Source organism: Harpia harpyja, chromosome 13 (genome assembly GCF_026419915.1).
Source record: "Harpia harpyja isolate bHarHar1 chromosome 13, bHarHar1 primary haplotype, whole genome shotgun sequence".
Lineage (NCBI taxonomy): Eukaryota > Metazoa > Chordata > Aves > Accipitriformes > Accipitridae > Harpia > Harpia harpyja.
Genome location: NC_068952.1, coordinates 16,073,816 through 16,090,106, shown reverse-complemented (window position 1 = coordinate 16,090,106; position 16,291 = coordinate 16,073,816). Strand labels below are relative to the sequence as shown.

Genomic DNA, 16,291 nt, shown 5'->3' with positions numbered 1-16,291 from the left:
AGCAAACACTGTATATAATAGCACAGCATGAACCCTCAAAGCAATACTGAATCCAAAAGGACAAATGTGAATCTTTGTATATACAGAGAAACAGCAACAAGAACTACAAATGTCATATCACTTCTGTGTTAGCACTGGTGGTGTGCCTATTAGAGCATAAGTCCTGTTCTACCATCTGCAATCAATAAGAAAGTAGCTGAAATACTGGAAAAAGTTAACAGAAGAGCTGACAGCACATCTATCAATAGGAAAGCATATGAAAACTTCAGTAAATTATTTGTGTTAACAAGGAAATTTGTGTAGATTGATCACAATCTAAGTACTCACACAAAGAACAAAGATTAAGAAATAACATTACCATGTTTAACAGAGTAAGGTACACTGTTTTGATCTGCTATGTGAAACACTTTTAGACACACACACGCAAAAAAATTTTCTCTGCTGTTCAAAATAAATACCTGAGTTGTTATCTAATGAACTAATATAACAGTATTTTTTCTGGATCCAAAACCCGTTTGGATTTCTTTCCTAATTTTTTCCCTCATTGAGAACAGTTTATGAGAATGAAGTAACTTGTTATAAAAGTCCCTCTAGATTCCTATTCTGAGAATCTACAACATCAAATCTCTCTAAATGCCTCCCATAATTTAATCAAAGCATTTTCTTCCAGACCACAAATGTCTGAAATCTAAATGTTTTTATCATCCAGCTCATGATGCCTATATCTATAGCTGATGTCAACCACAATTATAAATGTGAATTTTCTTTCTCAGCCTTAGTATTATTAATTTGGATATTCATATATCCCTTAGATATAATTTTCATTCAGAAATCAGAGAACAAATTTCTCTTTGGCAACTGTTAAAGAATATATCCTGAAGTATTTTGTGGCACGACCACACAACTATCTTCAACGTTCAGAACTGAATGAAAGCTGGCAAATTTTAAAAAGGAGAGCACATAGTTTATGATTATTTTTTCCTTTTGAAGGCAAAAGTTTATTAAATAAATTGACCTTTTTGCTAATGAAAAGCCAATGTTTATTGAAACATAGCTTTGGAGTACTAAGACTGGAGTTTTGAGATGAAACGTATATATCAGAACAGTTTCTGTATCATTTCTTTGAGAAGGAGGAGGAGATATGTGCACATTTCTTGAATATCTGGCAAACTTACAGATATCCCCCCAACTTTATTCTATCAGTTTGCTTGTTTGAAAACAAACCAATCAACCTGAAAAATAAGGCAGAATAATCAAAAAAGAATTATATGTATATCTGTATATGTTAATTATATAACAGTAATTACTCATCACATCAAAAATATTTAAATATTTTTGCTCACCTTCTTTTCCATGATCTACCCAATTTTATAATTCATGTCCATTAATAGCATAGATAATTTTATTAAGTATACTGAAGCAGAGCCGTACTGGGTCAGACATTGAAGGTCCACTTACGGCTCATCTTGCCTCAGGTTAATGCAGCCAGTAACTGATTCTTAGACAAGAGTGAAAGATCAGGACAAACATAGCACCCCACTGCCCCATTAATTCTCCTAACATCCAGCACTTCCTAAGCCGTAAGTGATGTCTTCATATTTAATAGCCATAGAGAATTTTTCTCGCACAATTTTTTCCCATTTGCTTTTTGAATTCATGTCACGTTCTAGGATCCAAAATATTCTGTGGAGAGGAATTTCTCAACTTGACTGTGTGCTTTCTTTTGTTTTTCTCTGGTTTGAGTTTGCCCTCTCCAAGCTAGAAGTATCACTGTTTGTTTCCCGCGTTCTTGTACTGTTGTTTCTCAGGTAGCCAATGCTGGCCACTGGCCCCAACACAAATCAATACGCTAAACTAATTTTTTATCCAACCCAGTTCAGCTGCTCTAATGTTCCTGCCACAGTCACAGAACCAAAAATAACCTGCACAGGGATGACTTAAGCATGCATCTACACAAACAACTCTGCTACGTAAAACAGTGTAACACATAAAACACTATGGTCGGTAGATCTGTATCTCTGACCACAGTAATAATGTTTCTCAGCTAAATGAAATGGTTATTGAGGGCTCATACAGAAATATTTTATATTGATACAATTAGACTTCTATCAGCATAGTACTGTATTTAAATAAACAATGACTTACAGACGTTCCCTGTGTTGTCAAAACTTGTAAGAACATCTTTAACATTTAAGAGTCCGTTGTGAAATCTGGAAGAAAACATACATAGTAACTTTACCAACATATGAACAATCAAAAAAAACCCCAACCATCTTGCCTTTTCAGAGAAGAGGTTCACCGCATGCGTTCATTTCTCACAAACCCCTTTCACAGAGAAGTAGTAAATAGGTACTACTGTAGCCACCAGGGGGAAAACAAGGGGACAATTCCTGGTCTTTGAAGTTCCATCACTGAAATCCATGAACCAGGAACATGTATCTCAGACACTAAGACTTTATCAAAATGAAAACATTTCCAAAGAACATCAATTTTTGTTTAGTTGTGGAAGTCATACCTAAGCAACTTTTCCATAGGAAAGGAAGAATTTTGGCAAAGCAATTTCTTTGAAGAGGAAAAACAAAAGACTATTTTTGAACAGCAGCTGTACACACATTCCTATTTTCTCCCACAAAATCAAGAACACTTCATTTGATTAATGTGAACAATGAAACTGATTAGTGTGTTCAGTGAACTGCATTTTCTTTGGTTTTACATTTGCATAACCCAAGTGAAATAAACATTCAAAACTGGGGATAATAAATTAATTAACTGAATTTCACATACTAAGTGCAAATTTTAGAACACAGTGACCAAAACACTGACAGCAGCAGAAAGAACATGCAGCAAAGCTGAATAAAAATTTGTCTAAGAAGCTTCTTCTAAATGTTACAGATGTCAGGCTAGCTGAATTCACACACACACAAACAATCAACTAAATTTCTTTTAACTATCCCAAGCTAATCTAGGCCCAAAATGAACAAAACAAAAAAATCTTACACTTTACAACAATCAGATCACATAGCTGTTTCACAAATGCATTTAAAAAATCTAATAAGAATTTAGCAAGGCAGTAAAATACAAAAATACAGTCTTCTAATAATGTTTCAAATATAGCTCCTAAGACTGTTCAGGAACATACTAATTTGAAACACTGAAAAAATGGAAGAAATCCAACAATTCTAGCACCTACAAAATTAGTTCTCATTCTCTCAGCTTTTCTTTCGTGAAGGAAGATTGTTTTAAGAATGAAAAAAAAAAAAATCAACCTCTTTGCAAATATGAAATTGTATATTTATAGTGCAAAAAAAGCTATTTATAGCTTCTGATAAGCGTAAGCATTAAATAAATATTTACATGTTAAATTTTGAGAAGCACCGAAGAGCAAGTAGACCAATTCTTGAAAAAAATGAAAATCAAATGGAAATCAAGTTAAACTGAAACGTGTTCATAAACAGGGGCAACAAAATATATGAAAGATGTTACAAAAGATACGACTCAACATTAGAGCTCTTCTCCCAGCTACACAAAACCAAACCAAAAATACAATTCTTTAGCTGCAGTAAAAGCCTACAAGAATTCTGAAGGATCGTGTGGACTAATAATGCACTTTTTCTTCTTTTTTTTGGCAAGTTTATTTTCAATCAGATCGGACAACCGATGCAACAGAGTTAATTCAAGAGAAGTGACAAGAAAGCGGACAGGATCAGTAGTTCTGCCAGCCACAGAACTGCCCTTTAAACTGTCCCCTGCTGACTCCTTAGCATCCTACAAACTCCATAACTGTGCGTATGTCTGAAACAGTTAGGGTCTCTCAGACAGCTGTGAATGTCTCATCTCTAAATGAATGTCAGATGGGGGCAGGGGAGAGGGAGATGCTGAGAAAGTAAAGAAATATTTTGATCTTTCTTGGCATGTAGATTAGTCCCAGGATAACACGGTTTGGTTTGGTTCCCCCCCTCCGCCATTTCTTTATGTACACAGTCCACATATAAAGAAGATTTATCATGCAAATCTCCAAGTGAAGCAAACAAAGGTGAGGACGAACAATTTAGCAATCCAGTATCTGCAGTTCAGAATGCTATGAAGAAAGAAAAACAGAAGAAAGTGGAGTGTCCTGGTGTAGAAAAGAATAAAATTTATATACTTCAGGGTCAAAAGGTAGACAAAGGCAAAAAAGAGAAATGATACAACTATAGCACTGGCCTTAAAATTATTACTAAACCAGATTTCAGGCTGTTTCCAAAATAATGGTTTATAATTTGAGATGAGAAGTGGACAGCTCTGAGTACGTCAGCCTGAAGAATAAGCTAAGATGCCACAACAGATGCATGCCACACAGCTATTGTTTTTAAAGTTGTTCTGAAATTTTGGTGATGTTTTATTTAACACAATGAACGTTCTTCATCTACATTATTTTTGGTACACTCAGTTTTCATTAAGGATCAGTTCTTCCTCTGATTAAAAAACATTCTTTCCATAATTAAAATCAACACACACAAATTTCAAACATATTCTTACATTTATTATTCAGTGGCCAAAAGCTTGTGGTGTCCAAGTACAAACACAGCACACCCCAGTGTTTGCTCTCTTGGCCAGCAGAGGCATTTTGCACACACACCCCCTTTTCCATCTGCCTGCAACATGCAAAGTCTCTAACTCTGTCTCAGCAATCTCCTTCTTGCTTTCACAAATATTGTTCATGACAAGCACATAAGTGAGCCGTAATTTGATGAGAAGCATCCAGCTTTGTTATGAGGGACCTCCTCCTCCTCAGTCTTCCAGATGCCCACTCCACACTCATTGTGAAACAGGACAGGGCTTAAGTTTAACAGCTGCTTCCTTTATTCTGATCAGTTTATGAAACCTTTACTGAACAAAAGCAGGGAGCAACCTCAATCTCCTAGAATGCGAGGAGTAACCGTTATCTCAACGGTGATCTGGATAGCAAAGCCACTCTCATTCACTCCAAAAATCACATCTCAGGTCTTAACTATATTACCATTATGGACTATTTTAAGACAACTCCACATTAGTAACAGCGAAATCTTCAGAAGTCAATTAGCATGATAGAAAAATACCTATTCCTGCTGAAAAAGCTTTTTCTCCCTACACCAGGCTAAAAAAAGAGGTGCTTCCATTCCACTGGTAATCACTTAACAGTTAGGGAACCCAAACAGTGAAGAATTGAGCATAACTTCTATTGGAGACAAGTTTTAGGACTGAGGAAAGCAATGTGCCAACAGCTGATCTACTTGTGAAAGGGAGAGCTCAAGGAGACACACTTCCGAACAGCAATAGCCACATCTTTCTCCATTTGGAGGACTCTATTTGTAGAGCCTGCAGACAAACTCTGCACCAGCTACTCCCCAACTCTTTTCCATCACAGACCTGACTTGCAGACTAAAAGTTACATGCACCTGTAAATACATGTATTCTCTAACCCCAAATCTGCCATAAATATCATGCTACTCAGTCCTGCACCTAAAGCCCACAGCTTCTAGTTTTGGATCCACTGCTCTGCATATACCTCCCCAGCAGTTCTGTAACAGCTGCTGTTTCACTGTCCCATCCCATCAGCTGCTCCTCCATTACAGAGCCCAGAGAAAACTGCCAATACATGTCACATCCTGTTTCTATGAATGCCTGTCATAATCACAGCTTTCCACAGTACGTCTTACAAACTGCCCATAAAGAGTTTGTCTCATGTGCACTGAATTATGAAAGTCAAGGAAAGGAATCACAGAACCTTGTGGTTAAATCCCAACGCCAAAATTCCCATAAGTTTCCACAGGCATCTCAAAATACAGGAGAACATTAGTATTTAGTGCTTTGGAATATGTCATGAACATTGTACAGTTCAAAGAACTTCAAGAAGTTCAAAGCTGTGATTGCTGCAGTCAACAAAGTACTTCAAACAAGTATAAGTAAGCATCACGGAGAAAGTGAATTTCAGGTCAGCATTGTTAATCTGATCTACAATGTTCTTATAATAAGTCTTCAAGGTACAATATGCAAAATTTCTATAGCTGAGGCATTGAGTTATAGAAGACAAATCTATAAATGATAAACTAATTTAACTCATATTTCTCCTGATATGAAGCAAAGAAAAATTCCTTACTCTGGACTATGAATAAATCTACTTTGGATGTATAAAGAAAGTCAGAGAGATCTTTAAAATACATTAATGTTCCTTCCTCTTAAATTCAACCACACAAGTGGCAGACTTTTACATGTATTTATAAATAGCTGTAGACAGAATAAAAATAATCCTTCAGTAGCTCCCTATTAATGTATGCTTTTCATCAACCATAATGAAACAAAACTATGTTCATTCTTTTATATTATTCTTCAACTGAATGAGGAAAAACAATACAAATAACTAAATAAATATAGTAAACTTAAAAAAACTACAAAAACTAAGCTACATTTCCATATAATACTCAAAAGAAAAAAAAAAAAAACCACCACATCACCAGATATTATTCACCTTGATACAAAATAAAACTACAATTTTCATGGAAAATGAAAGACAGGATAAGGGTAAAACAGTTACTGCTAAGGGTACTTTACAAAAAGGCTTGCTCGGCATCACCATCAATTGCCACTGCAGCCCAGTAAGAATCTCAGAGTTACCTGCAAACTTTATTATCTGATCAAATGTTTTTTCTGGGACAGAGTATAGCAAAACAAGATAACTCCTCTTTCACTCCAGTTCAAGATCTCAGCTTAATATGGTAAGAAACTAAAACAATGGCTTCTTTGAGTACAAATTCTTTTTACAAATACACATGTATTGGGCAATATGATGGAACAGTCTTAGTTTCATCAGTGTATGAAAGTAGTATGTTACCAAAACACTTCTTATCTCTTTCCTCAGTTTCCTCCTTCTGTGGCCAAGCCCTCATGCTGCTAAATGCACACATTATCTCTCAGCACCCAATAAATGGAAGAAAGCAAGTTTATCATACCCGCACAAATTGTCCATAAGGAGTAGGCAATATTCCTTGACATCTGCTTCCCTTCATTTTTTATGTCTATCCCTAAAATAAAAATTCATTAAAACTTCAAAGTGTTATTAGCAGAAATACCCTATAGGAATAGCCAATGGAATTCACTCCTAAACCATCTTCTAACACTTGCCACAGACAAATAACATGCCTCTCATTTCTAAACCAAAGGTCTAGAATAATCTAATAATTTCTTTCATATTTTTATCTAAAGGTTCATTCATATTCAGAATAAAGGCATGACACTTTGCAAAGAACACTTAACACTCTTTACAAAGATTTAACCCTTCCTATAAGCTGCTAACATAGTTCTTTTCAGTTCTGCGTTTTAGTATTTGAAACAACAAATGACTGATCAATGGAAAACATTTTACCACAGAAATAACTTATTTCTTCTCTAATTGCCTAAAATGAGCCTACAATTTTAAAGTAAATCCATATCCTGAAATAGAAAATGTGAAGATATTGATTGTTCCTTTTTTAACTCTGATAAAAGAATAATTTTCCTGTCTACAAGACAGACACCATCTCCACAGTGAGACACTGCATCTTCATGATCTATAATCACTTCATTGCTAGAATTATTCATACAAAATTTAAATTTAAAAGCACATTCCGGACTAGGAATAGAAGGATTTAGAAATGCAGTATTAAATAAACATTTTAAAATGTCTCTACTTACTCTGTATCTTCCTATCACCAAGAAAACAAGTATTTAGCACATGCATAATTTTTAACAGCAAAGTGAAATACCCCCAAAGTTAAAATGAACTTGAACAAAGCTAACAAATAAACATGTAAGTTTTATGAATAAAAACATACTTTTAATGGAGAGAAACCCAGAAGGTCAGATGATTTCTGTAATGAAAGATATCTTTTTCCACCTCAAGCTTGCAAGAAATTTCACTCAAAATGAGGTTTGTATTTTTCACCTGCAGACTATGTTACTCAATTTACTGTATCCAAATCTGAATGTGAAAACTGCAGCAAGATTCCAGCTTGGACTGAGTACGTCTACATTCTCCATGTTAGACTTCCATAAACATTCAGCCCAATTCCCAGGCTGCCTTCCTGTCATTTGGGGGATTTATTTTTTAACTAACATTAATTGCAAACAACACTAGCGAGCAATTTCATATCATCAAGACAAGGACGTAGTGTGTAGGAGCAGCAAATACGGTACAAATACAAATGAGACTAGACTAATCAAATGAGATTCTGTACTGTAACACAAGAAATTTCATCTTGACACCCCTTTCACTGAAAACAAGTGTCACACTCATCAGACACTCCTTTTCATACCCCAGAGCTACTGTGAAGCACCTGAGTACCTATACAGACTTCAAGAGACCACCTTCCACCATGTATTGTGACTCTACATTCCATTAAGCATGCTAGAGACCACTGTTTAACTGGTAGAGTCATGGGGATTTTTAAAATGTGATGTCATCTCAAGGATGTAGACAAAATGGCACATAAATCCAGCTTCAATTTCTAAAGCAAAAATTGCCTTATATTGCTTCTGGCTTCCTGCTTTGGAAGATTTATTAAGAATTATTCTAAAATAAACTAGTGCATTGAGAGTTCAGAAAAGCATGCACATGCCTGGTAGATCCTACTGAAGCTTCCATTTGCCTAACAAACTGGTTCCCAAGTCCCCCTAGAGCAGTAATTACAGCTAGGTCATAGCATATCTGAATATATAATTTGATCAGTTTTGATAGCCCTTGAACTGATATAGCTTGACCTTTATACTCTTTGCCAAAAGCTACTAACAACCTTATGAACTTTCTTAAGTATTTAGTCTTGTCAAGATATTAGCTGACAACCCTTTTAACATCTAACATATGCAATGAGCTTTCCCAAAAATATGTTAATGCATAAGGAAAACATATGCAGATAAAAATTCAAAAGCACTTTTGTCAAGATTTTAGAGGGGCCATAAGCAACATTTTTTTCCTGACAAAAAGATATATGAACAGGCTCTCCTACTCAAGCACACTGTTCTGGGTTTACCTGACTGATGTTCTTGTTATGGTTAATAATACGCTAATAATATGTTCTTGTTATCTTGTTAAAATTGCTTCTATTGATGAAAATTATGATAATTAGTATTTTGCCAATGGGAAGAGAAAAATGAAGGGAAGACTGTCAGACACACAGAGGATCCTTAAGTTTCCAAGACATGATCAGTTCTCAAAGATCCAGGACTGCTAACTCCAAGATTTCTTATCTTCTAAATATGCAAGTTTCTGCAAGAACTGTTGCTCTGTTATGTATGTTAAACTGTTACATTTAACCTCTTAAATTACTGCTTCAGCAAAAACAGAGAAAAACTTTATTTAATATAGACTTATGGTAAAGCAGATTTTGTTGCAGGTATTTATACTTTGTCCCTGGCAAAATACACAGTATTTTCTCCTTCCTTTCTTCACCATCCTGCAATATTCTGAAATAATAAGTATATGCTATCTATTGCCACTGCTTCAATACAGAGAGAAAACATTTTAACACAGAACTGTAAGAGTAAGTAAGTTCTGATCATTATTCCTAAAACAATCAGTGATTACCATTTTTATAGATCACTAAGTATGTTCTAGAAAGGAACAAAATATGGGGAAAAATAAAAATAAACCCACCAGGAGACAATCTCCCTATTATCCTCAATATACAGTTTTTGAAACCCAATGTAAACCTGCTCCAGCACAGAAACTGTACTTTTCCATTGGCTAAGGTCAGAGGAACATAAAAGGTAAAAACAAAATCTCCATACTTAGGACACTATATAATGATCACCAATAATAAAATCATGCATAAAAAACTATGCTTGTTCGCAGTCTACAATTTGAGCTGTGTCCTATTAATGAAACTACTATTAGCCAAATAAAAAATACTAAATAAAATGATGACATGGGAAGTGATGGAAACAGAATTGAACAAATGTCAAATGTCAGAGCAAGATCAGTCTGACATTCCCTTGGCTTTTGTACTGCCGGCACAGGTGAACCTTAGCTCACCTCCTACCTTAAAACTCCTATAACTAGTAAATCAAGTAAGTGACACTGAGTGTTGCAAACCATGGTAGTGAACTAAGGAGACTGAATGAAGAAGTTCAGGACTGCGGCATAAAGGACTGCAGTCTTGGTCAGCCTAAATTCTACCTAAACGCCTTACATTTTCTATTACCAGTGTGCCTCTGAAGACCTATGTCCTGGTTTTGGCTGGAATAGAGTTAATTTTCTTTCTAGTAGCTGCTATAGTGTTATGTCTTGGATTCAGTATGAGAAGAATCTTGATAACACACTGATGTTTTCAGTTGTTGCTAAGTAGTGTTTAGACTAAGTCAAGGATTTTTCAGCTTCTCCTGCCCAGCCAGCAAGAAGGCTGGAGGGGCACAAGGAGTTGGGAGGGGACACAGCCAGGGCAGCTGACCCAAACTGGCCAAAGGGTTATTCCATACCATGTCACATCATGCCCGGTTGTCGTGGTTTAACCCCAGCCAGCAACTAAACACCACGCAGCCACTCACTCACTCCCCCCCACCCAGTGGGATGGGGGAGAAAATCGGGAAAAGAAGCAAAACCCACGGGTTGAGATAAGAACGGTTTAATAGAACAGAAAAGAAGAAACTAATAATGATAATGATAACACTAATAAAATGACAACAGTAGTAATGAAAGGATTGGAATGTACAAATGATGCGCAGTGCAATTGCTCACCACCTGCGGACCGATACCCAGCTAGTCCCCCAGCGGCAATTCCCCACCCCCACTTCCCAGTTCCTATACTAGATGGGACGTCCCATGGTATGGAATACCCCGTTGGCCAGTTTGGGTCAGGTGCCCTGGCTGTGTCCTGTGCCAACTTCTTGTGCCCCTCCAGCTTTCTCGCTGGCTGGGCATGAGAAGCTGAAAAATCCTTGACTCTAGTCTAAACACTACTGAGCAACAACTGAAGACATCAGTGTTATCAACATTCTTCGCATACTGAACTCAAAACATAGCACTGTACCAGCTACTAGGAAGACAGTTAACTCTACCCCAGCTGAAACCAGGACACCAGTATATAAACTGGGGCGAGTTGGCCAGGGAGGGATTGCTGCTCGGGAACTAACTGGGCATTGGTCGGCAAGTGGTGAGCAATTGCATTGTGCATCACTTGTTCTGTATATTCCAATCCTTTTAATATTATTGTCATTTTATTATTGTTGTTATTACCGTTATTAGTTTCTTACTTTCTGTTCTATTAAACTGTTCTTATCTCAGCCCACGAGTTTTACCTTTTCCCTTCCAATTCCCTCCCCCATCCCACTGGGTGCGGTGCAAGTGAGTGAGCAGCTGCGTGGTGACACTTACCGGCTGGGGTTAAACCATGACAACCTACAAGCAGGGAATAGAGACACTGCACAAATAGATTAGGTAGACTGTGAGCATCTAGATGAATCTGTAGCATTCCCCAGCGGTTCACTGGAAAAGTCCATACAGAAAAAACACTGTACCTACTTCTATTACAAATAGGCAGTATTTTCAAATGGAAAAGTTTTCTTCTGAAGCCTTTTAGCATCAATAAGTATAAGCTTGGAAAACAGAAAATTAAGGCTTTATAAAGCTCTAAACAATTTCATATTTGACTTTTCACCCAGCTGCAAATTGAAGGCAGCCTGCATGTAGTGTTGTGGGGTTGGGGTTTTTTTTGGTTTGGTTTGGTTTTTTGTTGTTGTTCTTTTGTTTTGTTTTATAACCTTGCAGAAATGTCACAGTTAATGATGGTCACTTGTTTGTGTTCAAACTTAGTTTCTAAGAGTGAATTTAATTTAAAGGTCGCCATTAAATAAAAACGCACTTTACAATTTCAATGACCGAGGCTCTCCAGAATATCCTCTTCTGTGGACAGAATGCAGAACGCTACACCCTCAGCAGGGCTAATTAGGGGCTGCAAAACAAGTATTGATTCAGGAATGCTTAAGTTACTGTTGCAATGATACCTGTTGAGGCAAAACCAAGTTATAGATATGCACAAAACTGAACAAGTAAAAGGGAGACCAAAGCAGGAGAAAAGGGAAAAAAAACCCACCCTGCACAATAATGAATGGGAGCTATAAACTTTTCTGTTTTGCTAAAGCTACTAAGAATTCACACTCCTTCAGAAAGTTTTTGGAGGGGTTTTGGATTCTTGGGGGGTTTTTTGTTTTGTGTGTTTTGGGTTGGTTTTTGTTTTTTTTTTTAATACAAATATCTTAATTTGTTTTACCTGCTCTAATATAAAACAGATTTCTTCAATAGGTATAAATCATTTCTGCAGGAAAAGGAAATTTTTTGTTCTTTTGTTTTGCAAATTGGCTTCCAAATTATCACTGAGTTTTACAAGAACTATTAAGAAGAAAATTGAATAAAATTCAGATCACTGCCAGAAAGCTTTTAGAACTTTATGAATAACATCATGTCATTAAAATTTTTAAGATTACAAGTAAATGTGTTCAGTTTTCTTACATCCTATTTATATCTGAAGAATGTCAAAACAGAAAGCTATTAGTAACATAAAATAAATGCCCATATTTGCATTCTGTTATAGGTACAATCATCAGCATTTTCATTCAAGCTCTGGCACTTAACTGAGGTGTACCGAAAAAAAACCCAAACAAGCTGCTTACTGTAACAAACAACTAAAAATAACATCTAACAATTCATGTGTAAACTATGCCTAGTTATACAAAACACTGGAATAATCATTAATGAGTTTTATATTTGAGGCCTGTAGAAGATCTTAGGAAGTACTTAAATGATGGTTACCTTAAGGACACACTATACTCAGGATAAAAGATGCTTTTATACTGAACCCAGGTCCCAGTTTCCTCTTCTGTACTCTGGTCTTCTACTGAAAACAGATTGAACGATGCGAACCTTCTTACAGATACTTGTTGGAGGTGCACATCTTTCAAGTGCTTTTTCTTCAGAACCTTTGAAATGAAGAACAAATTAAACATTAAGAATAAAACTTTCAAGAACAAACACAGGCTTATTTAACTGAAGAGGCAAGTCTGGCATTAACCATAACAGCTATGCTATTAGCTAATAGCTATGAATAACTAGTCCAAGTATGTCAAGCCTGAGAAAAATAACAGTGGTACTGATGGGAGGTGTCAAGAGAATGAATTATGAATTTATTATGTCTCTCTATATATATATTATATCTCAATAACTGTAAAGCAAATGTGCTCTGTTCATAAGGACACAAGTTCGTAAGTACAAAGTTGCTTTTTTAACTCCCGCTCCAGCGAACCCATACCAGAATTAGAGAGGCAGACTGGGTTCTTCCCTACTCTCCCATTACCACTGTGAAACTTTCTGTGCCACTCACTGTCCCTATAGATTAAAAAAACCTGAGCAATATGTGTTTGCCAGGTAGACCGTTTCCTAGCTTGGAAGTTTACTGCTGCAGATTTGCAGAACTGCTGCCAAATTGCTACCCATCCAAGGACCCATACTTTCAGATGTCACAACTGCATATTCCCCTACCAGGACCCCATAAGGGGACTGATGCATTAGGCAACTTTTACATGATCCCTAGAATACACAACAGCACCAAGTTCAGCACTAAGAGACAGAAGAATTCAAGGCAGTGGCAGAAGCAGAATGTGGCCATATGCATTTTGTGTAATAGCTAAATGATTAAAACACTTGTTCAGGAAAATTAAAACATCGGCTCTCTGTCCTGCATAGTCTGCTGCATTCAACTGTCTTTGAGGACTAAGGTATCAACTCCTCCGTTCAGGAAAACCCAGCATCCAGCCCGTTTGAGCTGTATCATTGCACAGAAGACAACTAGCATTTCCCTGCCAGACGAAAAGGCTGCTTCTTTAGGTCAGCGATGGAAGATGGAGAAATGTCCTGGTTTTAACTTCTTTCTCCTAACATTGGATAGAATACATAAATAATTGCCATTGCATTTTTAAAATGAAGATGCATTAGCAGTCCACAGTGCTGAAGAAAACCAGCAGAAAATAAACTCATCACTATAAATAGGGCTATAAGGAATAGCTCTATTGAGTAGAAGAGGACCACAATTTAGTTTTTTGCCAACCAGAGCTAAATCTGAAGTCAAATGAGCAGTAGCTCTCCAGAATTATGAAACCTGAAATGGAAGCTTTGCATATGGGATGTGTACAACAAAATAAAGGGTCAGTGATTTTTCTGCTACACCCAACCTTTGTCAACCGCGCTTTAACTGGAAATGCACTCACATTCAACAGCCTTACAATTTGGTGCCATGACCTATTATTTTGCAGGATACTTGAAAATACTACATATGTGAGCAGAGCAATTGTATTTGCTTTGCTGTTAGTTTCTAATAGCAGGTCTGATGCATCAGGCTTATTGCTTTTGGATCTATTTTCATTGGCAGGTCTCAGCATATGAAAGGCACAGGCATCTTCATCAAAGTAGTAAAAATGGCTGTGTGCTGTCCACCCTATTTCTTCTACTTCTGTAACACACGGGAAAAATACACACATGAAGGAAATCGCAAAAACAGCAAAACAGGAGAACCAAATTAAAAGACTAGCAGAATTAAGACCTTCATATAATAGCAGCAAGTCTGGAAACAAAATGGAGCAAATTTTCAACTAAAAAACCCCACCAAGATCTAATTTTCAGAAAAGCATGTTGTTTTGGGCCTTCTTTTAAAGCAAAGGCACGCCATTACTAACAGTAAAAAAAAAAAATCCAACAGTGACAACACTTTTCCGGTTTCAGTTTTTTGTTCTAAAGAGACATCTTCTAGCCGCTCTGTAAAATGCATTCTCTGGGTTAGCAGAAAATCTCATAAGCATTTGAGTACTCAAAAAAACGTTTCTCCCACAGCCCCAACTAAAATCAAGAGGTCTAAGATCTGAAAATTACAACAGCACGTCAAATCTTTCAAAAACCTAAATATAACTGAGAAAACAGAGCACAAAGGAAGAATATGTTACATTATTTATATCTAGCTATTTTTACATAAGGATCAAAACTTTTTTTTCTTCAAGCCAGTTCCTAAAAGCATCACAATTGTTACAAGCTACAAAGATATGCTGCTGCTGCTATAAGATAATCCACTGACAAAAACCAAAAGGTGACAAATATCTTTAAACTCATAATAATGTTTTAAAGACATTGAAAGATAGTCTTCTCTATTTTCATGATACCCTTCCAATGAAGGTCAAACTCCCTAACTTCCTGCACACTGCCATAATAAATGAACACATCCCAGGGACCTGTAAAACCAGTAGCCAATATCAAAGCAAGCTAAAGGCTTCCCAGCAGAATAGACACAATTCTTGGTTTTAGTCATGGCAAAGAGGAAGAACTATGGTGGGGCTGGAATCACCTAACATCACCATTCTTTGGTTGGGGCCGGTGGCCTTTTCACCTCCTCCCTCAGTAACTTTCAGCTAAGTTTCTCTGCATAATTTTATTTTAAAAAATTCCAGAAGCCTTGTTTCACTCTCTTTAAGATCTTCTTTAGTTACTGAATGGCCTGTCTTCTGCACAAGATCTTTACAGGTGTACATAAGTGTTGAGCTTGTACACAGGTCATACATACAAATATTACCTAAATAAATAATATTTTAGATCCTGTAATGAAAGATTGTCTTTCAAAATTAGGTTCCTTAAAAGAAAAAAACACCAAGAACAACGACAAAAAAAACCCCAAACAATGCAAGTTCACACTTTCACCTTGCAGTTTTCCCTCTCTGAAACTTGCATTTTCTTTCCTCTCTAACTTCACCTAGCAATATAGAATTCTAAGGCAATTCTTTCTTCATTAACATACAAGATATTTTAAAAAAAATATATCATCAAACTGTCTCCTGTTTTAGAAAGATTCTAGTAAAACATTACCACAGATCTCAATTGCAGGGCCATCGGTATTTAATGACAATATTAGGACCATATTTAGGACTCCCTATAAAACTTGATGATGTTTGACCTCTCTTAAAACAAACAAACAAAACCAACCATATGGAGAAAGGCAGTTACCTGAAATTCTCTGTATTTATTTGTGTATCTCATTGTGTATGGCTTAGTTGCACTAAAAGCCAAATTCAGTAACAGCTAACAGTCTACAAACCTCTGCTGTGTTCTATGGCACTGACTGGAACACGGTATTTTGTACACACAAGAAAGTTTCTACATAATCAGCTACTGCATGAACTATAACTACACCATCTCTAAACACCATCAGTAGGACTGTGCCTTATTTATTTAACAAATTGTTTTATTCAACTGTAAACAATTTACAAACTC

At 36.4% G+C, this 16,291-nt stretch overlaps 1 protein-coding gene across 2 annotated transcripts in view; it reads right to left on the bottom strand.

Annotated features, from left to right (window-relative positions):
- CAMKMT (calmodulin-lysine N-methyltransferase) overlaps positions 1-16,291 on the bottom strand; it is a 235,838-nt gene that overhangs the window by 216,674 nt on the left and 2,873 nt on the right. For both annotated transcript variants that reach the window (XR_008238007.1, XM_052806375.1), the window contains exons 2-3: positions 12,797-12,963; positions 2,146-2,210 (exon numbers count right to left, since the gene is read on the bottom strand). Coding sequence is in view for 1 of the 2 variants with exons in the window: in XM_052806375.1 (XP_052662335.1) it covers positions 2,146-2,210; positions 12,797-12,963 (232 nt within the window). In the remaining variant the exon portion in view is untranslated. The remainder of the gene's footprint in view (positions 1-2,145; positions 2,211-12,796; positions 12,964-16,291) is intronic.